Raw genomic sequence first — 26073 nt, forward strand, 5'->3', positions numbered from 1 at the left:
TTCTGGCTCCGAAGTATCGCGAGATTTTGCTGACAGACAGGAAACGGTAAGGAAAGGAAAGTCTTGCGATACTTGGTACGTTCAGAAAGGTACTTTGTGCTCTTTAGATACCATACCTCTATAAAACTTACACAGTGTACACATCGAAAAGCAACACAGCAGACAATAATGTGTTACATGTCTTCTGTTATTTTCCCAGAAGTGATTAGGCTACTTTACAAAAGGTCTCAGTCATTCATAAATAATGTTTGTTCATGAGCTGGTCACTGAGCTCTCATTGACTCCAGTGCATTCTGCCAAACTTCCGGGTAGTTTGGCTCCCATGAAAGCGTCCATGAAAGTGTCATGGCGCAGGCCATGCAGTCACGTGACCACTTCTATTCCTCCTCAAAGCTTCCTCGGCCGCGTCCGAGCGATTCCCAAGCGCGAGTTGAATTTGGAGCGCTGTGATTGGTTGTAGGAAGTAGGAAGCGCTGGGCTGTGTGTCCTCGGCCTATAACATGATGTTACCCGTTTGGCCCGCCCTCAGCCCTCCACGTCCTGTGTTTTCATTCCTACTAACAACAATGTATACACGTTCTGAATGACCCTGCTGACAGATTCGGTAGCGCAGCTCAGAATCTGTTCTTGAGAGATTACTTTGCATGTGAGAGCCAATGCTCTAATCCAGAGACATGTACAATATCAAGTGGGAGGTATACTATGGTCCGACGGTGCATTGGTTCGACATGCGTCCGCACCTCGGACTAGCGCCTGCTCCCGTGCTTGCGGTTATGGTTACTTGGTTAGGTTAGGGTTTGAGGTGGGTTGTCGTGTTTCGGACCAATGACTAGTCGGATCAAGTATGAGTTTGTTTCATACAAGGATGGTGCTGTGACCCCAAAAATACATTGTGTACCAGCTCCCTCAAGCACTTTAATGGTCTGTTAATTTATATATTTTGTATTATTAGAATATTATTATTTGCATTAGTGTGGTCTAGTTCCCCACTGGCCAGGTGAGGAACTGAGTCTGACATTTTTTGTTTTGATATTTTTAGCAACACACAGGCCTACAGCTTAAACCACATGATGCTACTGAAATAAACACAGAGTAGTTTATGTGCTTTAGTTTAGGCCTGCATGTTGCACCAGCATTCACATGGCTCAATAGGCTACATTGGCTACAACATTATTCACACAATTCAGATGTTAATGCTAAGCAGTTAGCAGTAGGCAGTGTTAACTCACCTGGGGAAGAAAATTGTGTTTGGTCCGACGGAGCATTGGTCCGAACGTCCAGAAACCTAACCCTAACCTCCCACGGGGCCAGTGAGGCGCTCCAACGTTGAAGCACTGGGCCCTAGTGGTAAGAGGAAGGACTGCAGGCGGACCCGTGGATTCATGACGAGGAAACCCCGTGCAGCTGGGCTTTAACATTGAGCGCTCGGTTGCACTTCCGCATTTGCCAACCAAAATTTGGTTGGCAAATACGGAAGTAGACGTTCTGAGACGGTCCTTCCGGGTGCTTCAAAACGCCACTGAGCAACTTCCACTGACATGAATAGCGGGGGGCGGAGCTCCGCGCCAGTTCAGTCTCTATCCTTCTTTATACTCTATGGGAAGCAAACCCCAACCCTCTCCCGACCCACAACGCACCTTATTGGACCAATGCTCCTTCGAACCAATGCTCCGTCGGACCAATTTGTCTATTTAAGCAGTTTTCACTCTGATATCACTCACAACTCTATTCAACTTCCATGTGGTTGAAGCTTACATTGTAAATTGGTTTATTTCACTCGTTTACTATCTTCCATATACATAATGGAGCATACTGTGTACATGTGTCAAACACTTCTATCCGTCTGTCTGACTGTTTGCAACGGGGGGAGTGTCAATAACTCATACTGTATTATTATTACATAACATTATACAACATACAAGATTTCCACCCGACAGCGACGATATCATCTATGATCTATCTATCCAAAAGGGGGTGTAACAACAAGATTTGCACATTTCTGACAAGTAGGTAGTCCTACTACTTTGTCTCTCCATGCCGTAGATGGCCACATTGAGAGAACAGTCAGAACACCCTCTTGGCGTGGTGGGATATAGCCTAGTCCAATAGCACAACCTGCTGTAGACAGGGGTGTATTGCATGCATCCAATTTTGGCTATGGAATATGTTTGCAGTGCAACAAGGACTGGGACACATATTGTGCAGTGGCGGAAGAAGTCCATATGGGCTGGGCTTCTTCGGAAGCATGACACTTAAATAAACAATCAATCAATCAATCAATCAATCAGTACTCAGAATCTTTACTTGAGTAAAAGTAGAAAGATCACAATATTTATATATACTAGTGAAAGGCCTGTATGATCCAATACTTCAGTAAAGGTACAAAAGTCAAAATATACTTACACTACCAATAGGGCCTACTGATTTATTTGTAATTCTTCTTTTCAAATATTTTAATTGTCAGTAAAAAGCAAATCGACAAGCTTGCCAAACAGCACGATATGAGCTAGTAACTATAGCTGCCTGTCAGCTAATCGTAGTTTAGGAAAAGTATAATATTTGCTCCCACGGTTTAACGTAGGCCTATAAGAAAGTCAGGGTATAGGCTACCTCAACCAAGAATTGTAGGCTACTCAAGTACAGCACTTAATTACTAAGTGCACGCACTTAGTTAATCTTCACCACTGGACATATGTTGTTTGAAGAGAAAGCAGAAAAAAGGCTTTCGCTTTTATATTTTTATGATGATGTCACACGCATATACCCTCTATTGAGCTGATCAGTCATTATACAGAACACGCTGAATTCGGCGATTGACCAATCAGAATCAAGTATCCAACCAAGCCATGTAATAAATTGTGTTAACATGGCTGGACAAAATAACACATTAATAGCGGTTTAAACACAATGAAATCAAATGCATACTTTATTCTTTTATTTCTCTTGGTGATTGGGAGCAAGGTCAAGCAGCTTCATCTCAATTCAACTTAATTCACAAACAGCCCAGACATTCACATTGTAAAATAAAAATAAAAATGTTATTATACTATAAATATAAAATGATATTATGTGCACGTTAATGCTGAACACACACACACACACACACACACACACACACACACACACACACACACACACACACACACACACACACACACACACACACACACACACACACACACACACACACTCAGACAAAACAAAACATACGTCAGACATTTTCTTTTCCCACCAAAAAAAGGAGCAAAATGCTGGAGAATGCACATTTCCATCAGTATTAATATCTGTACAATGTGGTTTTGGTAAAGTTAGAAAACAAAGGCTATTGCAGCTGACGGGGGTGTCTTTGGTCCATTCTTGTCCTTTTTAACGTTGCAGAAAGGTGTGTTTGTCCACAGTAAGGTTCGGGTAAAGTGTCACTTTCATCCGCTTTGCATTAAACTCATGGTTGTGACTCTGGCTTCTTTCCTAGTCTCTCAAGACATCTATGTAGCAAGTGGTTCTCAAAGTGGGAGTCCAGGGACCCTCAGCATCCCCTCAAGGGGGTTTTAAATATACCTTTACAGGTCTGTATTAAACTCTGAGAGTGTACAAAACACTCTCAGCGTTCTTGAAATTAAAAAGGTTGGAGAACCGCTGGTATATAACATTAGGAACATTGTGGAATAGTTATCCGGCTTGAGAGACTATAGGTCATGGTCGTAGGAGGAGGTGACACAGGCTCGACGAGGACGAAAGCCACGAGAAAGAACGAAAAGCAGCTCGAAAATAAATTACACGCATCTCTGGTTAAACAAAACAGGCATTACGTTCAAGTGTCTCTTTTTTTTTCTTCTTTCTTTTTTTTTCTTTAAGTGTTTCACAAAATACATTCTCTTTAGTGAAAGATAATACCTTGACCCAAGACAAACAGAAAAGGTGGAAGCAGAGACGACAGAGTAGCTGCTATCACTAAAACTACTCAACACCAATATCGGGGTGAAAGCGATAAATGTAGTAGTGGATGTAAACAAAAGCAGGGAAGAATTGCGCTGAAACCGTAGCAGAGAATCAAAACACCGCAGGAGAGAGTTTACAACACGACTTGAGTCGACACACTTCCCTTCTTTTGCTTTTAAAAGAACGGTTGTTTGACTATGGCTTTGCCTCGGTACACATCTGTGGTTCTTTTTTTCCCCCACGACTATACAATAGAATCCATTAGAACATTTGTTTTTGTATATATTCACTCTGTATAAATCTATGTATCATAAATATTTATGTCGACGTGGAGTGCTGTCCTCGATCCGCTGATGGCCAACACAGATGACACAGTTTGTTCAAAGCCGCCGTATACATCACAGAGGGAGGTCGCCAGCAGTTCAAAAATATATATAAAATCTGATTGGACACAAGGTTTCCCGCCTGGCTTCTTATATCTCTTAATAATCTGGAATGTGATTGTCAAAAAAAAAGCCAGTCATCTTTGAGGTTTGATGAATGGAAGACTGAACATGGTATAAAGGTTTACCTACGTATGTAATGCATGTGATATATCAGTCTGGTAAATGTAAACATTGAGTGAGGCATTAATATCACCGGTTGCCTCTACTGGTGTTCTGAGAAAGTATAGGTTTGTTTCTACCTAACTATTTATTATTTAATACTCAAAGCCGAGAGCTTTGACGTAGAGATATTATGTATACAAGTCCAGGTCAAACTGCTCTGCATCATACATCTTGCCATAACCTAAGCGCTATCATTTCATAAAAAGGTGGTTTTCCGGTTATAAGGAACACAGTTTGGGTGATTCTTTGGTTTTGTTTCTTTGTTTGTTTTTTTGAAGAGCACAGTCATGTGTGAAGCTGTTTTCCAGTCCATGTTTGTTCCATGAATGAGTTGTTTCGGTTAAGAAGCAAATCTTCTTCTCCAGAATAAAGTAGTGAAGTGTTTTCTCTTTTCCAGTAACCAGCTGAAGGTATGTGTTTTCCTTTATTTCCCATTGTTATAAAAAATACAGTGTCCATTTATGACAATATCCTTTTTTCCGAAAACGAACGTCTTTAACAAAAAACAAACAAAAAAAAGGATCTCGTTCAGATCCCATCCATCGTCACGGAGGAGGGTTTCCCCCATGGAAGTAGGGGTTTCCCCCTGGGGTCCGTTCCACCAGAGACAGACCGTGTGTGGTCCCGACATGGCGGTTCGAGGAGAAGGCCGCCGGCACGGCGCCCGCAGCCAATCACTGTCTCTTTAGCTTGTGCGCGGTCCGCCTTCGTACGCGGTTGCGTTGGTGGAGGCGACCTTGGGGGGCAGCTGTGTCGTCAGGCCTCAGCCGGAAGTTGTTGATGCTGTACAGACTTTGTGCTGGTTTGTGCTGGTGCTGGTGCTGGTGGTGGTTTCTTCTGGTGAACATCCTCTGGTAGCTGGACGCTGAGGACACGGACATGACATCAGACATTTAATCACAACAATTCCATTCAATCCATTTGTGTTACTTTACTTTTTACCCCTTTTTTTAAACCAGTGGTGGAAAGTAACTAAAGTATATTTATTTACTTAAGTACTATAATTTTGAGGTATTTGTACTTTGAGTATTTCCAATTTATAATACTTTTTTTACTTCTACTCCACTACATCTCCGATCCAAATATTGTGCTTTTACTCCACTACATTTATTTGAAAACGTTAGCTACTAGTTTTGTTGTTGTAGTGGTTTTTATTTGTGAGCCTGATCTATTTTCAAAATATTATTACACATTTGAAAACTTGAAATGAGACATTCTGCAAAATGAGTACTTTTACTTTTGGCACTTTAAGCACATTTTGAAGCCAATACCTTTGTACTTTTTACTCGAGTATTTCCACATCATGGCAGCATTGATACTTTTACTTAGGTAAAACACTTTAGTACGTTTTCCACCACTGTTTGTAACCCAGTTAGGTGATTCCTCCCCTCACACATTGCTGTCAGTTGTCACCGCTGAGGAGCCCCCAGCGGGAGGGCGTAGAACCTCCAACCTACGCGCCCCAGCCCTTGGGGGCCTCCCATCAAATGCACATACAGTTATATGGAGTCAAATGCACATAATGGCAATCAACATGCACCGACGTCAGACACAACAGAAACCATGTCAAAAATTGTGGGGGTAAAAAAATAAAAAAAGGAATACATGCACCAGCTGTTTCTCCAACATCACGAGACCATAGCAGATATACTGTTAGGTAGGCTAAATGTCTTGCACATATTGAGGGATTTGAACTCACGGCTAAAACAGGTGATTTTAGGGATGTCCCATCGTCCGTCTCCTCGACATTTGATGGTGGGCTGGTGTCTCTGGATGAAGCCGTGGCGACACTGGTACCTGACCAACGAGTTGATCTCATATCTCTCCCTCATCTTACCGAAGGTACGAGCATTCTCCACCATAGGGGGCTGATTGCACGACACTGCATTGGGGAAAGATTACAAAAGAAGAAGATTACAGGTCAGAAACAATTGAGGTTTTTTTTCTTCCTATTTTGTGAGTGTTTGTTCGCGTGTGTGTGCGTGCGTGCGTGCATGTGTGTGTAACTGGGTTGAATTTGATGTGTAGCAATGGCACAACGTGAGGCTCATAAGAGGAAATGTCTTAAGTCCAGCATCTCATGTAAGATGAGTGAGTTAGCGGTCATTGCTTGGCGGTGGACCGTTCAGAAACTTGCCTACCAATGACATCATTGATGTGATGAGAGATGGTAGTTGTATGCATGTCAGGTGTGTGTTAGCCTCGGTACCAGTGGTCATTGTCATGCTGGCTTGTGGTGGACGTCTTTCTCAAAATGTCATTAAAGTGTCAAAAACGTGGCCAGGGACATGTCAGATGGTAGTTGTACATAAGGTGGTAGTTGTACTGTACATAAGGTGGTAGTTGTACATAAGGTGTTAGTTGTACTGTACATAAGGTGTTAGTTGTACATAAGGTGTTAGTTGTACATAAGGTGGTAGTTGTACTGTACATAAGGTGGTAGTTGTACATAAGGTGTTAGTTGTACATAAGGTGGTAGTTGTACTGTACATAAGGTGGTAGTTGTACTGTACATAAGGTGGTAGTTGTATATAAGGTGTGTGTTTGTTTACCTGTGCCCTTCTTGCAGGTGAAGGTCAGATGGTAGTTGCAGGGGACGTCGTTCCACTGTCCGTCCTCGTGCCAGATCATCACCACGCAGTCCTCTCCTGACGAGAAGAAGCTGTCGGGCTGGTGTGGCCTCCAGTTCTCATATTGCTGCACACACACAAACACAAGGACCCATGGCGTTTTAGTGGTGTGCGACAATCAATCAAACTGATGAATTCATGTGTTTTGGTAATCGATTTTCCAGAATAGGGCTGCGGGCATCAACATTAGGTTTCAAGTAGGAACAAAATCTTAATTGTCGTACAAAATGAAGGAATCCAAATAGGTCCGACTCCTCATCATTTAAGGGTCCAGTTAGCCTGCCCCAGCCTCGACTAAAATCAACACTACATGGCCCCCATGTGGCCTCCCTCCGTGCCACACTGATGTATGTCGAGCACCGGTAATCTGTAAAGTTTAAGTGACTGCTGGATCATAGAAGCACCGCTTATCTCCAGGAGTGTAATTGTTGAAGCTGATAAGCCGTGTGATATGGCCCTGCAGACAGCCGAAGGGTCGAAGGTCAGCGGCGCAACGGATGGCTTGTAATTAGCACCTACAGTACAGTACTGTATGTCTCTGCTGATACCGGGACATAAGCAGTGGGAGTGCGATTCTCTGTCTGTCCACAAGAGGGGGTAAATACTTCTAATATCAATGTCACTATTGCTACACACACTCACTCTCTCTCTCTCTCTCTCTCTCTCTCTCTCTCTCTCTCTCTCTCTCTCTCTCTCTCTCTCTCTCTCTCTCTCTCGCTCGCTCGCTCCCTGGGAGTCTCTCCCCTCATTTAACCCGACCATGACATCATCATTACAGTATACGTAGTTTACAGAGACTCTGACAGCGGCACACACACACACACACACACACACACACACACACACACACACACACACACACACCCAAAACGTTTCATTATTAGACCAACGTTGTTTTTATGAAGAATTTTCTTTGTAGAAAAACCAGCACACATGTACAGTACATACATACACACATGTGCATAGACATATACACATGCACATATACATACATACTGTACATACATGCATACACGCATGTGCACACAGACATACACACAGCTGTGAGCAGGAATGCCAGTCTGCAACTGATCACATCCATGGTCTTTCAGCACATTCTGGGTTCAAACGACATGTCTTCAAAGCTGTGAGTGTGTGTGACCCCCCCTCCCCCATATACTCCCCTGGGGGCAATGGTACCCTGTTATTATGGTTAACACACATACACACACACACACACACACACACACACACACACACGCGCACGTGCATGCACGCATGCACACAGACATGCGCGCCCACACACACGCAGGCCCGCACACATGTACACACGGTTAACCGCACATCCTACTCAAAATAATCACACTTTTATCAGCCGTCCGGCCATGTGTGCTGGGTGCTGACAGACATAACAAAACAAAAACAACACACACACACACACACACACACACACACACACACACACACACACACACACACACACACACGTTAACGGAAGCACATGTGTGCTACATCGGCGGTAGTCCAAAGGAGCGCACCTACAGTACATGGCTGAAAGGTTCTCGGTTTGCTCCCCTGGACCGGTGGGAATAAATCTGGGTTTGGAAGTGATTGAGCGACACCCACCCCTCCCCCAACACCTGAAGTGCCCTTGAGCAAGGCACTGAACCCCCCAAACTGTTGCACAGAGGCGTAGGAATATCTGACCGTGGTTTGTTCTGGTCAGTTCCCATGTACAACAGTATTATACTGTGGTTGTACTGGTCAGCTCCCATGTACATATACTGTGGTTGTACTGGCTGAGTATTGATGAGTGTGGGATAGCGAGGCAGGGCGTTGCTGGAAATTAGCATTTAGGCTTAGTGAACATCTCCCAGATGCATACAAATACAAAATAAAATATTGTGACATAACGCACGGACGCGCGCACTCACGCACACAGCCACACAGCCACACACACACACACACACACACACACACACACACACACACACACACACACACACACACACACACACACACACACACACACACACACCCTGCTGCTTCTCCCTTTCTGCAGCTTGGGACAGGTGTGCATGCGTGTCTGTCTTTACTTCCCATGTAGTGTACACAGTGCCCCCCCTCCACCCCCACCCTGGGGTCTACACAGGAGGCTGTTTATCATTTAACCCCTCTCACTGACCCCCCCATCCTCCTGCGGTTGAGGGGTGGGGGGTGGGGGGGGGGGGATATCTTTGAAGTGGGGGGCCTCAATCTGTATGACATGTACGTACATAGTAATTAACCACTTTCCGGTCTACTGTGCGTGCGTGCATGCATATGTGTGTGTGTGTGTGTGTGTGTGTGCCATGACAGGCCGGCCAGATCCCCAGACATGATCACATGCATGATGATGTCACAGGGTGGCTGCGTCATGACAGACACGCCACCGGTTTACTCCCCTCGCTCACTCCATAAAGGAGAGAGAGAGAGACAGACAAACAGAAACAGAGACAGAGACAGAGTTTTGGTTTTGTCCTAACTTGCAATTTCGCACAGCTCTGTTGGACCGGAGAGTGGTTAATTACTATTAACCACAGCTTCATTCCCTTTAATCGTACATTCATTATTTTGTGCTGATTGTTGTGTTGCATTTTCTCATGACAATGTCAAAGAAGCCACAAAGAATTGAGAGAGAGAGAGAGAGACTTTTTGCGCACATGCATCATCGTTGTCATGTCATTTGTCATCAGCGTCATCGATGATCATGCACAAAATATTTTTCAGTAACTCTGTGCCATGCTCCGTTGAGACTGCATTCGGTCACATCATGGGACTGTGTGTGTGTGTGCGTGGATGTGTGTCTCTCACCATGTGGCTGCCGTCGGTCCACCGGAAGTCGTTGTCAAACATCTTATCGTTGAGGCCGATCCACTGGTAGTCCTGCCCCAGACCTGCCAGCCAAACACAACACTTTACAATGGGCCCTTTTTAGGACTTTTCACTCTCACAAATATGAGAGAAGAGAGACAATGGAGAGAGAGGGAGAGAGAGAGAGAGAGAGAGAGAGAGAGAGAGAGAGAGAGAGAGAGAGTAGCATTTTCTACAGTACACATTAATCATTCTTCCTGAGATAACATGCCCGCGTTCTTATTATATCGTCTGTCGAGTGGAAATGTCCAAAACGTTTCGGGACTCAAAAGTAGCAGATCGACAAGCTCAAAACGTGTTGCTTCATGACGCGTTTCGAGCTTTTGGATCTGCTACTTTTAATGCTTTTGCGTGAAGCTACAGTATGATCACGTAGGGAGTTCATTTACAAAAAAACATGATGCCTTTTATTCTTTTGCTGTTAAACATGCTGGCGGGTCTTTTTGACCCGAAGGTCAACGCAAGGTTTAAGAGCAACTGTTTTTGGAACGTACGGTTGACGTAGTGTTGCTCCTCGTGGGACAGCAGGCTGGTCAGGTGGGCCCCGTGGACGCGACACTCCCTCTCGGCCGCGTCCCAGCTCTTCCTGGTGGGGAAGTAGCGGTAGCAATGACCCTGGAACTTGTGCCAGCCGTAGTCACATGTCTCCGTGTCTGGTGAGAGGGAGAGAGGAGGACATGTGTCTCATTAATTTACCTTCTTCAATGTGTTATCCTGGGCTTAAGTTATTTAAACAAAGGAAGGGAAAGGAAAGGATGGAGGAAACAGCGAAGAAGAGAAGAAAGAAAGAAAGACCCCCAAGGGTCCTTGAGGGGGTTCCAGGGGGTCCCCCCAGTTAAATGAGTGATAGTTAGTAACCAAATGGACCCTCACAGGTTAATGTACACATGAATATGCACTCTAAGCACTTTAAGAGTTAAATTAACAGAATGGGAACAAATGATATAAAATAGTGGTAAGTATCGAACTGGTGATCCTTGAAATTCAAAAGGTTGGGAATCGGTGCATTAAACACACAAAATAAAAAAATCTAAGGTAATCATTGTGCATTCATATCATATGGCTGCTTTAAATGGTTGGTTTTTAATCTAATCTAACACCTGAGTATCCTGCAGGCTTCTGCTATCTCCAACTATTGTCTCTAACCTAGGGGCAAGGACAAGATGTCCTCACAGATGACAGGACAAGATATGTCCTCACTGAAACACTACAAGTCATTATCAACATCACAGAAGGAGAGAGCGGGGGGGGGGGGGGGGGGGGGGGGGGTGGTCGGGGGCACTCAAGAGTCTATTTATTAGGACAAGAAGCACCTGGACGACGGCTATGGGAACCAAAATGTGACTGTTGTGTGGTTGGAACATAAAAGGTGCAGAGAGTGATACATTCTGTGGGTTCAAATAAGTGTTAAATAGCTCTATATTGTGATAGTAATCATTGCTGAGTGTTCAGTAACAGCGGTCTCGCTGTCTCTCCATCTCCTTTGTAAAGCAGAAAACGCATTTTCAGGGTCGGGTTACCAAGTTTATATCATCAGGAGAGAGAACTCATACAGGATACAGGACAAACAAGTGAAATTGGAAGTGATGACACAAAGAAGAGGCGAGACTAAATTGGAACTGGAACACTATAAAATTGAAGCTGATCAATATTAGTTCTCTCTCCCGACGTTTTGAAATTGGCAACCCACCAGAAATGTGGAGCTTTAACATTTTAACAAAATGTTTTTTTGTTTTAACCAAAGAATATCACTTTACACTACACTAATTACACAAATAGAAGTCAAGTGAAAACAGGTTGAGGCTGTCAGGCCCTGAAGCTTTGTAGGTCAAAGGCTTTAGAATGATTGGAGCTGAACAGGGCCTTTCCAAAACACAAGGGTCTAAAAACATTGCACAGCACACAATTCAAGAAGGTGCGTGCATTTAGCTACTACTGTAATTGTGAGGGCCAAAAGTCCCCACAAGTTTTATAATATCTGAAATGTATGAAGCCCTTTTCTAAGTACTCAAAGTTGCTTGAATTAGTCGCTAGAATTTCAGAAAATCTTTTTTTTTCTGAGGGCGTTTTATCCTCCCAATGTTATAAAAAAATATAAAAATAATGTACTTTTTACACCAGCCTTTCACTTTCACGTAGTTGAGTAATATTTTATCAGGAAGAGTATCTATACTTTGACTCAAGTACTGAGGGGCTGAGCCTATACTTTATCCACACACTGGGTTTAAGCAGTTAAGTTGCTCTCTCCCTGCTTTTCCTGGCCAGACATTGAGCGAGAGCAGCTGTGTCTTAACACACACTCCGAGGCGTTCCCTTCCCGGGGTGTGGTCACACTGGACTGGGACGACCATGCCCTGGGTTCAACGCACAGCGGACCGCCGTACAGTAGAGCAGACGAGGGGAAATGAGGGCAGTCAAATATATATATAATGTATATCGTCGCTGTCAGGCAGAAACCTCGTATCTCCATATTCTATAGTATAATCTTTGTGTTTCGGGGGGGGGGGGGGGGGGGGGATTTAACGCCCTACTTAATCATACCACAGCGTCACACAAATAGCATCAAAAGTAGCAGATCTACAAGCTCGAAACGTTTGAGCTTGTAGAACTGCTACTTTTGCAGTTTTTTTATTTGGATCCTGAAAAGTAACAGTTTTGGACACATGAGGTTTCCACCCGACAAAGACGACAAGGTGGCGGCATACGGGAAAGGAAGCTCATTCTCAGTAATGACTCTAAAGTAAACCACATCAATATTAAGACTGTGGAGATTGTCCTCATTACACAGTGGGTATTAAGGATCAACAACATTAGTTTAGTGTTCCAATCTTCTCTATATGAGCTCACATACTGTATATTATCTCAGGTAGGTAGGCATGTGTACATTTATTTTGTATGGCTGTAAATAAGCTAAGAGAGACCCTACGGCTGTGCCATTTGTGAAGCTGTACGTTTTGTGGGAAAACACTAATTCCACTCACTTTTTTCTTGTAAGACTGTGATGTGACAAAAAAACACTTCTTTAACCCTGTAAACCTGTGATGTGAGTCGACTCTGATTGAGATTCTGGTGTTGTGTATGACCGCACGTACACGGCTGAGATCCTGCATACCTGCAACGAAACCCACAACACACCTGGGCTCACGGTGTGACATCAGAGTCATGGACATGTGTCAACTATGTCTGAATGTCTGTCGATAAGCATTACCCCAGGCTACCTGTTTTAAGCACCTATGTATTTAACAGAGGCCTCTGCCTCCGGGCATTAAGATGCGACTGACTGTGACCTGTGGTCGATTTGACGAGACAAATATTATATCTATTACTCAGAGCTACCGCCAGCAGAGAGAGAGAGAGAGAGAGATACTGTATGTCTATTAGACCACTGCCCAGACATTGGGAAACAATGTCTGGTGCATAATAGACAATACTCGACTGTATCAACTGTCGAGTGAGTAGTTCCACGACCCAGACTAAACTCCAACCCTATATAGTGAGTCTTAGACCATTAGAATGATTCATGGTTCCCATTGTCTGTGGATTTCTCGACGGGCCGAGATAAGACGAGCATTTACAAATACGAATCAAATAGTGGCGAGATTTATGGACAGCATTGTGAAACGCAGCGCAATCTTTGCGTCATCACTCCAAACAGACATGCCCACAGCGCACACATTGTTTATTTTAGCATGTCAAGGAAAAAAAAGACTTGTGGGGAAGTTGAGACATGTTCGAGCAAATTAAACCACAAGAGAAACAACACAAACAAAAAAAAGAAGTGATTGAATATTCAAAGCAGATGATGGGTGGAAGAGAGAGAGAGAGAGAGAGATGCCAAAAAGCAAACTTACCCTCTTCACAGAACAGTCCGGAGTAGCTGGGAAGACACCCGCAAGAGAAGGATGCCAGTCCGTCCACACACGTGCCTCCATTACGGCATGGGTTCGACTGGCACTCATCAGTGTCTGTATCAAATATGTAGAATATATAAGACACAGGGCGGGGCAACAACTCACATAGACCTTGACTTGATTTAGTATTATAGCGTACATAATTATATTTGAGTGCTCAGTGTGTGTGTGTGTGTCATGTGTGTGTGTGTGTGTGTGTGTGTGTGTGTGTGTGTGTGTGTGTGTGTGTGTGTGTGTGTGTGTGTGTGTGTGTGTGTGTGTGTGTGTGTGTGTGTGTGTGTGCGTGTGTGTGTGTGTGTGTGTGTGTGTGTGTGTGTGTGTGTGTGTGTGTCAATTCTTAAAAGCTGCACTTTTCCACATTTCCCCATATTTGAATCCGGGTCTCCTGTGCATAAGTGCTGAAATATTTACCTGAGCTGCTCAGGAGAGAACTTGAATTTTGTGTAAAATGTGTGTCAAACCAAATTAATACAGCGTTAATAAGTATACTGTAAATATAAACATTACATGTATAGTGTATATACAACAATATTGATTCAATTAAATTCAAAATTTCTAATGAATTTGATTAAACTTTACATGTAGAGCAGAGGCTGACATAGATCCCACCCTGAGCAAGCAATTTTGCGACAGTGGTAATGTCCAAAACTGTTACTTTTCAGGAAATGTTGTCACAAGCTTGTGTTAATATTGTTCATTGGAAAGACCGTTCTCAACCAGACGTCCCTATTTTAGGCATTGGTGGAAATTGCCAAGACCCCATGTGGCACCATGGTGCATCTGAGCTTGTAGATCGGCTATGTTGTCTACTCTTGTAGATAAGCGGTTGAAGATGGATGGATGGATGGATGGATGGATGGACATACAAGGTTTTTAGGTTTCTGCTGTATGTGAGGCTAGAAAGCTCACATGCAGCATTCCAGGCCAGAGCAGAATAGACTACTAGCTGAGGCATTGCAGTTGAACAAGGGATTTGCAATAGTCAAGACATGACGTAATATAAGAGCTGGAATGATGTGTGTGTGTGAATCATGGAAAGAACGTGCTCTGTGAGAGACTCTCAGTGCGTACTGTACCTATTTCACAGCGGTCTCCGCTGTAGCCGGGGGCGCATCCGCACGACTGGATGCTGCCCGTCTTGAAACAAGATCCTCCATTCAGACAAACGTTCTCCGAGCATGAGTGAACACCTGACGTGGTGACGAGAAGAAAAGAGAATTCACAAATCAAATAGTGTAGGTGGGGTCTTTGGAGAATTTTCCTTTAAGTCAGTGAGCTTCCCAAACCCTATTCCTTAGTTTCCCAAAACAGGGACCCATATGCGGGTCGCGCACCAATTTGTATGGGTCGTGACTCGTGAGTAAATTCCCCCTTTTGTTGTTTTTGTTTCCTACCTGTATATATTTTGTATTATTATTTATTATTTCAAGAGATAAAAAAAACACCCACAAAATGTAAACACTTTAATTAATTTAAGCTTGAATGTCGAAAAGTTAAAAACAACTTTTTTTTCCTTTTTTTAATACTAGTGAACGAGTGAATAGCAGATCTACAAGCTCACAAGTGAGATTGTAGATTGGTTGGCTAAAACGTTTAGGACCCACTGCCTTAGAACCCCCCGCCCCTTCTTACATAATCTGACTACGTGGCAGCGGTGGCCGAACGGAATGCGGAGCGGTCTTGATACCGGAAGGTCGCCAGTTCGAATCAGCGGTCCGACACGTTAAAATTACCACCGCTGAAGTGCCCTTGAACAAGACATTGAACCACTACGATCAAATGTGTTATATGAGCAGGGCCTGGCTGGAAACAAGTTCTTGAGCTTAGCCCAGATACCCTGGGTAAATATAGTAATCATTTAATTTCATTTCATTACATTACACGCGCGCACACACACACTTGTGTTCTTGCCGATCTACAAGCTCACAAGTTCCAATGCGGCATGTTTGTTGTGAGCTTGTAGATGTGCAATTTATGAAACTTTCAAATTGTTTGAAAATGAAAGTGTTTTCTATTTGACAAGTTGGGCTGATAGCATATTGAGTGGATGAAAGCGAGTTGTGATTTTGTGCAAATGTTGGACTACCTCCAAACAGACAAGGCATCGCACACCCCCCTGTAATCTTCGCCGCACCGGATTAGGAAACACTGCTTTAACAAATTAGATTAGATACACACATACCTAGAATTTCCACCGCTCCACCATCCATGGGATGCGCCACATCAGTGTCGGCGGACATGGTCGATTCCTCCTCTCTGATTGGTGGTTTTCCTTCGGGGAGCAAAGATCCTTCTTCGTAGTCCAAAAGCTCATCCTCGTCCACGACAGGCGTGGTCGTAGTAGAAGTGACCGCCCTCGATTGGCTTTGTGGGAACGCCGTTGTCGATGGAGTGACAACTTCCTTGCTCTCTCCCACCGCTTCCTCTTTCTCAGAGGAGATACCGGTGACGCCGCGCTCCACCACCTCCGGCTCTGTGGCGTTCTCGCGAACAAAGTCGCCGATGTCAAAGTCTGTGTGCGTGGTGGAGGCCGTGGCCTGGTGGCGTCTCGTAGAGGGCGTGGTGTAAGCCGCGGCGCTCACCTCCTCTAGCTCCTCCTCCCCCTGGCCCGCGGGCGTGGGGCGGGGCGGAGCCATGCTGGTGGAGAACATGGACGTCATGGTCTCCTGCTCGTCAGCGGAGCTGGTGGGGTCCAGAGGAGACAGCGAGGTGGTGGTGGGGGAGGTGGGGTCCACCGCTTCCTCTTTCTCAGAGGAGATACCGGTGACGCCTGGATCCACCGTGGTGTCTGGGGACTGGACTGGTGGCGGACTAGTGGTGGCGTCTGGCTTGTACACCTTCTGGATGACGTCTGGGGATAGGAGGGGTTCCTCCATGCTGTCAGCCATTAACTTCTCGGTGGTCGTCACTTCCTGAGAGCTACTCTCAGAACTGGACGATTCCGTCGTCTCTGTGGCTGAGCTAGCGCTGCCCTCTGGCAACTCGGAGGTTCCGTCCTCAACTGTGCCACTCTCTGGCTTCAAGGTGGTGTCTGCGTTCGCCTTCTCCTCTGAGCTGCTGCTGCTGCTGCTGCTGCTGCTGCTGCTGCTGGACGGAGCAGAGACAGAAGGCACTACGGCTGCAGGCAACTCTGTACTCTCAGAACTGCTCTCTGAGCTACTAGACGACTGACTGTCGGCAGTTTGGTACACAGCGGATGGCGTGGTGGTGAGGGAAACGTACGCTTCATCGGGGTTCACTGTCTGGGTGTGCGCTGGAACTGAAGTGGTCGACTTGGTTTCTACATCTTGCTCCGCTTTGCTTTCTGCACTGCTTAAAACATGTCCAACCGTGGGTTCGACCGTTTCAGCTTCCTCTGAAGTGAACCCTGCTTTGTGCCCAGAAGAGGCCGTTGGACCTTGCAACAAGGCACTGGTGGTAACAGCGGACATATCCTCAGAGGAAAGACGGGTTTGAGGGCGGTGTGTTTGTGCAATCTCAGACCTGGCTTCCTCAAGCGATTCCCAGGCAGTTGTTTGTTCTGGGGCAGGGGCGATAGTTGAGACAAATGCAACCTTTATGTCAGGCTCTGAAGTTGCTGCTGTGGATACAGAATGAGAGGAAATAATCTCATCTTCTGATGTCAGGGTTGATGTTGTTGTGACTTCGTCTATGGTTGAAATCTGTTCATCTGTTGGAGTAACTGCCGGTTTCTCTGTCTGAGATGTGTCGTCAGTCTCTGCTGCTGCAAGTGATGCTTCTGTCGGTTTCTCTGTGCTATAAAGAGATGAACCTCCAGTGAAGGCAGATGTTGATGAATGTGATGCTGTTGTCATCGATGATTTATCTGTGCTGAAAGCTGAAGAAACTGTGGTTGTTACAGTGGTCTCTTGCGTCTCGTCTCCTGAACGCTGCTCCGTAGATGTGGGAGAAGGTCCGGTTTCAGGGGCAATTGATGTTTTCTCCGTCACACCGCTTTCTGCTGAATCGAGCGGCATTGCTGTTGGTGTCTCTGTACTGAACAGGGAAGACACGGTTGCTGATGGACTGAAGGTGTCTTCAGTGGACTTGTCAGAGGTATCACTGCCCGAATCCTCTCCATCAGCAAATAATACAGAAGACCCAGGCTTAATTGTGATTAAATCCGTACTCTGGTCTACTGAACCATCCTCATCTGTTGGTGTGAACACTGAGCTTGTTTCAGACACTACCGAGTACTTATCTGTGACAGAGCTCATTCCTGTGTCACCTGGCGTTGTGCTTGTTATGTCTGTGTCTGTTGTCCCCTCCTGATCAGTGCCCACAGGACCAGAAACCAATGAAGTGGATGTCTGCAAGGATTCAGCAGTGCTGACAACTTGAGGTGCCTGTGTCGAAGATGCTTCAACGATTAGCTTCTCAGTACTCATGTCACTCGAGCTTTCTTGCAATGCCGATGCTTCCGTTTCTCCGCTCTCATCGGTTTCCATTTCAGGTGACGCTGTGGTAGCACTTGAAGTGACAGAGACCGGATGAAGGATATCAGCCATGTCGTCACCTGAGAAGGGGTCGTCTTCAGTTGTTGACGGGATGCTTTTGTTTGCGTCACCCATCACAGGGACATGTTTCTCTGTGCTGTGCATAGAAGAAACGGTGGTGACAGACACTGAGCCTTCAGCTGATACTCCCTCATGTGGCGTTGCAGTCACTGCTGGCGTTTCCGTGCTGAACATGGAAGAAACCGTGGAAGCTGCAGTTGATGTCTCTTTAGAAGACACACCAGAGGAGCGTTCACCTGAACTTGTGTCGCCTGCTAAAGGCGGAATAGAGCTAGTTTCTGCAGACATTGAAATGTCCTCTGTTGATGTATGAGTTGAGTGAGTGTCTCCGTCTACGCCGGATGTTGAAGGCTCCTCACTCTGGGTGGATGCTGGTTCAGGTGGCATCGTTACAGCTGTGGGGGTCTCATCAATTGGGCTCTCTACTTTGGTTGACGTGGCAAGTATTTCGGGTGACATTTCAGTTGGTTTCTCAGTGCTGTAGAGCGAAGGGGAAGTGCTGTCTACTGCAACTGCTTCAGACAATATTGTGTTAACCCCTTCAAGAGGTACATCAGGGGTTTGGTCAGCAGGACTTTTCGTAGATGTTTTCACTGAGTTTAACTCAGTGCTAACAGATACGGTTTCCCCTTCATGTTCAGCAGTTGTGTCAACAGCCAAACTCGGAGGTGCAACTTCAACCATGTCGGTCGCAGGTTTGTCATAATCTACAGTGTCCTCTTCAAAAGGCAGCAATGTGCCGACGGTCGATGTCACACTAAACGAGTCGTTGACTTCACTCCCTTTCACTGTGCTGCCTTCAGCATCTGTAGGTACTTCACCAGTTGTGGATGTTAGCTTGAATGTTTCCTCTGATCCGGCATCTGAAGCGGCAGCAGAAACAGTGGGTTCAGAGGACTGACTTGTGTCCTTACTGGGCAGCGTAGAGCTCGTTGTGGCTGCTACTGTTGCGATGTCGAGGTCAGGATGATGAGTGACTGAGATCTCAGACCTGACCTGCTGGAAGGACTCCTCGTTTGTTGCAACTGGAACTGGAACAAAAGTGGACACAAACTGAATCTTCTCCTCGGGCCTTGCAGATATAGACACCATTGAGTAAACAGTCGGAATGGTCTGGGGTGGTGGTTTGGATGGGTCACCAGTGCTGTACAGGGATGATACCGTGGTTGTAAGAATTGATGCTTTAGTGGACATTTGTACCGGTCCGCTCTGGTCACCTGTGGTCTCCTCTGTTGTTGAAGAGGGGGTGGAAATCGATTGATCGATAGTGGGATGCGATGACGTGTCGGAGACAGATGCTTCAGTTTGCTGATCCTCGGTAGCAACCGTCTCTTGAGACTCTGTGAGGGGCCTCTCTGTGCTGTATAGGGAAGATATTGGGGTGGCGACAGTCTCTTGACTTTTGTCTGTAAACGTTTCAGGTAATATTGTTGATGTCACAGTAAGACGTTCACTAATCAGGTCAGAGGTCTGGTCTCCTGAGACCTCCACGTCTATACTTTCTGTTGCTTTCTCAGTACTGTAGAGAGATGACACAGTAGTTGTAGGTAGACGTTGGCCAGGTCTCACGTTGGGGTCCATTCCACTTGTTGCCACTGTGCTTTGAGTAATCATATCAGTTATATGGTCAATGGGACTGTCCTGATCGGTAACATCTGACACAGCCGCCACGGTTGCTTTCTCTGTGCTAAACAAAGAGGAGGATGCACGTGTTACTGCCTGTTCAGACGTCCCTTTGGTCATGTCTGGTAAGCTTGTGGAGGTCACATCATTTGTTATGGCTGTGCTGTCCACAGAAGGTCCTACCGTTATAGGCTCTTTACTGAACATATCAGGGATGTCATCAGTTGAGCCCTCCTCAGCATTGAAATCGGCTATAGAAGGAACAGTTGGCTTTTCGGTACTGCTAGAGGATACAGTGACTGTGACTGTGTTCACAGCGGCTCCTGTACTAAGCCCAGCTCCAGGCTCTCTGGTTTGGTCCACTGAGCTCCCCTCAGCTGTCATCTCTGAAACGGAGGTGATCATTGTCGTCTCGGTGCTGTACAGAGAGGAGGGTGTACTGGTTTGTCTTACAGTCGCTCCTGTGGCACTTGTTCCATACACAGCTGGTGAGATTGTGAGATTTTGTCCATCCTCGTCTGTTGTCACACCAGAGGGCTGGACATCGCCTGACGGGGAGGCAGTCGGTTTCTTAGTGCTGAAAAGAGACGACATGGTAGACGTCACCACTTCTTCGGATGGCATCCCATGTGGCATCGGTGTGACCGTTCCTCCCAGCCTTTCGGTGCTAAACACAGAGTATGCTGTAGTTGCAGATGTCAGCTGGCCGTCTTCTGATGCACTGAGCAAAGCCGATACGGTGGTGCCGGGATCTTTGGTGGACATATCAGGGCTTCCTGAAGATGTGGCAACCAATGGTTCCTCTGTGGCAGTGGTCTCCACTGCAGATAGCGTGGTCGATTTCTCAACATCCTCTTCAGTTGTCTCACTATCCTTTGAGGATGCAGTGGGGGCTGTTTTACTGTCAACCGGGTAGATCTCCCCTGTAGAGCCTTCAGATTCGTCATCGTCCACAGAGAACTCCTCCGCAGAGAACGGGCTGGCTGTATGCACCGCACCTGTTGTAGTGGATGTTGGTGTGTGTGGTGTGGCAGTGACTGACACTAAGGCTGCATGTGTGGTTGTTGCAGAGGCCATGTCTGTTGTTCCCTCACCAGTGGCTTTAACACTTGTGGGTGATGCGGTGACAGACGTTCCTGTCTCCACCGTGCTGACTGCTATGTACTCCTCGCTGAATACTGCAGTGTGTGAGCCAATGTCTGTGGATTCACTCACAGCCTCGGAAGGCAAGGAGACAGAGGCGATCTCAGTAACTGTCTGAGTGGGGTCTTTACTACCATCGTCTTCTACCAGGGGGACATTTGAGCTTGGTGTGAAGGTTTCCTCGGAGCTTGAACCCGACGACACAGCTGTGGCTTGTGTGGTCTCGGTCTCTGTACTGGCTGGCTCGCTGCTGGAGATACCATCCACCGGTGATTGTGTTGTCATCAGACTGTTGATCTTTGTAGGGCTGCTAGTTAATTCTGAACTGGAGCTTGCATACTCAGTAGGCGTTGATCCTGATAATAAGTCACTGATTGATGGTGTCTGGGTCGTGTACAAGGTCAGCAGCTCAAGAGTGATTGGGGTGACACTGCCGAAACCAGAACCCTCTGGATCTTCTGTGACATCCACCTGTGGTGTCATGGTAACCACTCCATCACCACCTGCCTCCTCTGTCTGGATGGTGGAGTAAAAGGAGGAGGGACCCATGGAAATGCTATCGGCATCGATGATGCGATCGTCTTTGATACTAATGCCGGCCGCGGGGCTGCCTTCCCTCATACTGTCTGTGACTGTGGAGAACAGATCCCCGTCCCTCGCATCCTCTGTGAATATGATGGTGGTGCTCGATGACAGTTTTGTGCCATGCAGGACCATGGTTGGGGTTTGCTCTGTTAGGTCGGTCTTGGCTTGGCTGCTTGTAGGGCTAATGATCATAACCTGCTGGTCTGTCACACCCTGGTAAATAATGGAAGGAATAGGGGTGGTGACGGATGTGAATCCAGACAGCGGCTGGTCGCCGGTGAGGCTTACAGTGGTGAGGTCGCCTGCGCCATCATCACTTATTGAACTCACAGCTGTATGTGGCATCATGGTCGTGTCGTCTGGCTGCGTTGTGTGCTCAGACAATGTGACATCGTCCTCTACAGTGCTGGGAATGGGAGAGTCTGTCACTTCGGAAGTGAGAAGGGTTTCAGGGTCCAGGGAAATTTGTCCCTCATGCGAGGTGGCCTGCTCATCTGAGCCTGGGGTCACTGAAACAAAATATTCTGTTTCACCTGTTGCCTCGCCAAATATGACTGGATGTGAAATGGATGGACTTGATGAAGATTTATCAGTCATGTCCGTAGTAGTGAATTCCGCATGAGCTGTTGTGGTCATTCCATGCACAGAAGTTGGTTCCTCAGTGCTATAGAGGGAAGACACTTCAGTAACAGCAGTTTTTGAAAACCCAGACACTGCTGGTGTCTCCGTGCTGAAAATGGAAGACACAGTACTAGCGGCTTTAGTAAACATTTCAGGGGGGGACTTAGCACTTGAACTGTCCTCTTCTGTAGACGATGTGCTTGTGCCTACGGAAGGAGTACTACTGACAGTATATTGCTCAGGCTTTGCCGTTGTGCCTGCGAGGACAACACTGTCTGATGTGGAGGACATAGCCATGGCTATGACAGAAGTCATGTCCTCCCCTGAGTCCTCATCCTCTGTCAGTTCACCACTGCCTTGCTCAGTGCCTGACACTTGTGGTGACGGGGTCGAGGAATCAGAGTCGTTGATGAACTGGGTGGACGATTCAATGCTCAATGTTTCAGATGTACTCATGATCTCATCTACCTCAGTCTCATCCGTTGCCACCATGAATTCATCCTGCGGTTTGGTGGTGATCTCTGGTTCTCCAGAACCATCAGGAGTTGAATCCAGGTCATCCTCTCTGGAGGTGCCCCCGGATCCCTCCATGTCAACATAAGGGGAGGTCTCCTGCTTGGTGGACACACTACCTTCTTCAGGGGTAAATGTGGTGTACGGTCTGGATGTGGATGATACAGACGTTCTATGTTCCACAGAAGGCCCTGGGTGCTCAGTTGCTGTGGGCATCTCTAGAGGCGTTTCATCTGTGGGTTCATCTGTAGATACAATTGCAGCTTCAGACACTGTTGATGTTGCACTTTCAAGAGTGGAGACATCTGGAGTCTGACCACTTGAGGTCTGCTCTGGCAAAGTGACGGACACATCTGTGGGTTTATCGGTTTGTTCAGCATGTCTGGTTTCATCACTGACTCCTGTAGATGTTGACGGTGCAGCCGTTTGCAGAGAGGCTGTTGCTGTGACAGGCGTGACTTCTCCGGAGCCTTCATCTTCTGAATCTGAATCCACACTTCCTAGCTCAGACAAAGAAGGCCATGTCACCTGTGAGATGTGTTGGGTTAATGATTCAACACTTGGAGTCTTAGATGTGCTTTCTGTCTCAGCTGTCTCAGCTTCATCTGTGGCCACAGATAATTGTTCCTGAGATTTGCTTGTGACCTCTGCTGGTAACTCGGTTCCAAAAACATGTGCTGTTGTTTCTGTGCTGTACAGAGACATTGGTGTAGTAGTACGAATAGTGTCGGAATCTGCTGAGGACATTTCCTTTGACACTGTGCTGGTCATGACATGGCCGGGTACCTCAGTGCTGAAGAGAGATGTAGCAATGGAAGTTACAGCACTCTGAGAGCCAGAGGTGACAGCAGAAGATGCAGGTAGAGTCGAAGTGTGAGTCTGTTTGACTGAACTCTCGTCATCTGTTGGAGTAACTGATGGTTTCTCTGTCTGAGATGTGCCGTCAGTCTCTGCTGTGGCAGGTGATGAGTCTGTCGGTTTCTCTGTGCTGTAAAGAGATGAACCACCAGTGAAGGCAGATGTTGATGAATGGGCTTCAAGTGGTGATGTTGTTGTCAGTGGTTTCTCTGTGCTGAATGCTGAAGAAACTGTGGGTGTTACAGTGGCTGTCTCTTTAGTGAACACATCTTGCGTCTTGTCTTGTGGATGCTGCTCTGTAGATGTGGGAGAGGATCTGATTTCAGGAGTAATTGATGTTTTCTCTGTCACAATGCTTTGAGCTGGATGAAGTGGCATTGCTGTTGGTTTCTCTGTACTGAACAGGGAAGACACAGTTGCTGATGGACTGAAAGCATCTTTAGTGGAAACGTCAGGGGTCACACTGCCAGAACCTTCTTCTTCAGTAAATAATGATTGTATGTAAGAGGTGTAAACTGCCTGGAGAGTTGTTGACTCAGCTGGCTTTACAGTTGCTCTTGTGAAAGTAGGACTGGATTCTATCAATATAGTTTGTACTGTGTCATAGTCTATCACCTCCTCATCTGGCAGAATGGGTACTGAGATACTTGGAGAGATGGTGCTGAGGACAGAGGCCTGAGTTGCTGTTGGTTTCTCAGTGCTGTAGAGAGAGGACACTGCAGTCCCATCTCCAGAGCTTTCTGTTTCTGATAAATCTCCACTTTCTACCTTAGACACAGAAGTCGCCCCTGTAACCATTGAGACTGGATATTGGGTGGATGATGGGGATTTCTCTGTGGGTAGCTGTGAGTGGTATTGGGTCGAAGATTCAACATTTGTAATATGAGATGTGCTTTCTGTCTCCGCAGTCTCAGCTTCGTCTGTGGCCACAAAGACTTGCTCTTGAGATTTGGTGGTGAGGTCCACTGATACCTCGGTTCCAGAAACGTCTGACGGTGTTACAACTTCAGAAGATGTGATGCCTGACCCTTCCATGTCCACGGATGTTGAAATAGAGTCATCTGCACTGCCCTCCTCTGTAATGTTGGCCATATGTGCTGTTGTCTCTGTGCTGTAAAGCGAAGTTGGTGTTGTAGTATGAATTGTTTCTGATGCTACTGAGGGCATTTCTTTTGACACTGAGCTGGTCATGGCATGGCCGGGTGCCTCAGTGCTGAAGAGAGATGAAGCAATGGAAGTTACAGCACTTTGAGAGCCAGAGGTGACAGCAGAAGTCGCAGGCAGAGCAGAAGTGTGAGTCTCTTTTACTGAACTCTCCTCATCTGTTGGAGTAACTGATGGTTTCTCTGTCTGAGATGTGCCGTCAGTCTTTGTTGCTGCAGGTGATGCTTCTGTCGGTTTCTCTGTGCTGTAAAGAGATGAACCACCAGTGAAGGCAGATGTTGATGAATGGGCTTCAAGTGGTGATGTTGTTGTCAGTGGTTTCTCTGTGCTGAATGCTGAGAAAACGGTGGTTGTTACAGTTACTGTCTCTTTAGTGAAAACATCTTGCGTCTTGTCTTGTGGATGCTGCTCTGTAGATGTGGGAGAGGATCTGATTTCAGGAGTAATTGATGTTTTCTCTGACACAATGCTTTCAGCTGGATGAAGTGGCATTGCTGTTGGTTTCTCTGTACTGAACAGGGAAGACACAGTTGCTGATGGACTGAAAGCATCTTTAGTGGACACGTCAGGGGTCACACTGCCAGAACCTTCTTCTTCAGTAAATAATGATTGTATGTAAGAGGTGTACACTGCCTGGAGAGTTGTTGACTCAGCTGGCTTTACAGTTGCTCTTGTGAAAGTAGGACTGGATTCTATCAATATAGTTTTTACTGTGTCATAGTCTATCACCTCCTCATCTGGCAAAATGGGTACTGAGATACTTGGAGAGATGGTGCTGAGGACAGAGGCCTGAGTTGCTGTTGGTTTCTCAGTGCTGTAGAGAGAGGACACTGCAGTCCCATCTCCAGAGCTTTCGGTTTCTGATAAATCTCCACTTTCTACCTTAGACACAGAAGTCGCCCCTGTAACCATTGAGACTGGATATTTGGTGGATGATGGGGATTTCTCTGTGGGTAGCTGTGAGGAGTGTTGGGTTGAAGATTCAACATTTGTAATATGAGATGTGCTTTCTGTCTCCGCAGTCTCAGCTGCGTCTGTGGCCACAAAGACTTGCTCTTGAGATTTGGTG

General features: G+C 46.2%; 1 protein-coding gene and 1 long non-coding RNA gene across 2 annotated transcripts in view; both read right to left on the minus strand.

The window, feature by feature from the left end:
- LOC306933480 overlaps window positions 1-1461 on the minus strand; it is a 24080-nt gene extending 22619 nt beyond the window's left edge. The window contains exon 1 of the long non-coding RNA XR_013791233.1: window positions 1230-1461. This is a non-coding gene — a long non-coding RNA (uncharacterized lncRNA). The remainder of the gene's footprint in view (window positions 1-1229) is intronic.
- Window positions 1462-2920: 1459 nt separating this feature from the next.
- Window positions 2921-26073, minus strand: part of vcana (versican a) — a gene marked incomplete at its 5' end in the record, with an annotated part of 75151 nt that continues 51998 nt past the window's right edge. The window contains 7 exons of the mRNA XM_079516838.1: window positions 2921-5412; window positions 6247-6429; window positions 7100-7244; window positions 10010-10092; window positions 10564-10722; window positions 13921-14034; window positions 15057-15170. Coding sequence (XP_079372964.1) covers window positions 5222-5412; window positions 6247-6429; window positions 7100-7244; window positions 10010-10092; window positions 10564-10722; window positions 13921-14034; window positions 15057-15170 — 989 coding nt within the window. The 3' untranslated portion in view covers window positions 2921-5221. The remainder of the gene's footprint in view (window positions 5413-6246; window positions 6430-7099; window positions 7245-10009; window positions 10093-10563; window positions 10723-13920; window positions 14035-15056; window positions 15171-26073) is intronic.

Source organism: Electrona antarctica (assembly GCF_951216825.1).
Source record: "Electrona antarctica genome assembly, chromosome: 12".
Taxonomy (NCBI): domain Eukaryota; kingdom Metazoa; phylum Chordata; class Actinopteri; order Myctophiformes; family Myctophidae; genus Electrona; species Electrona antarctica.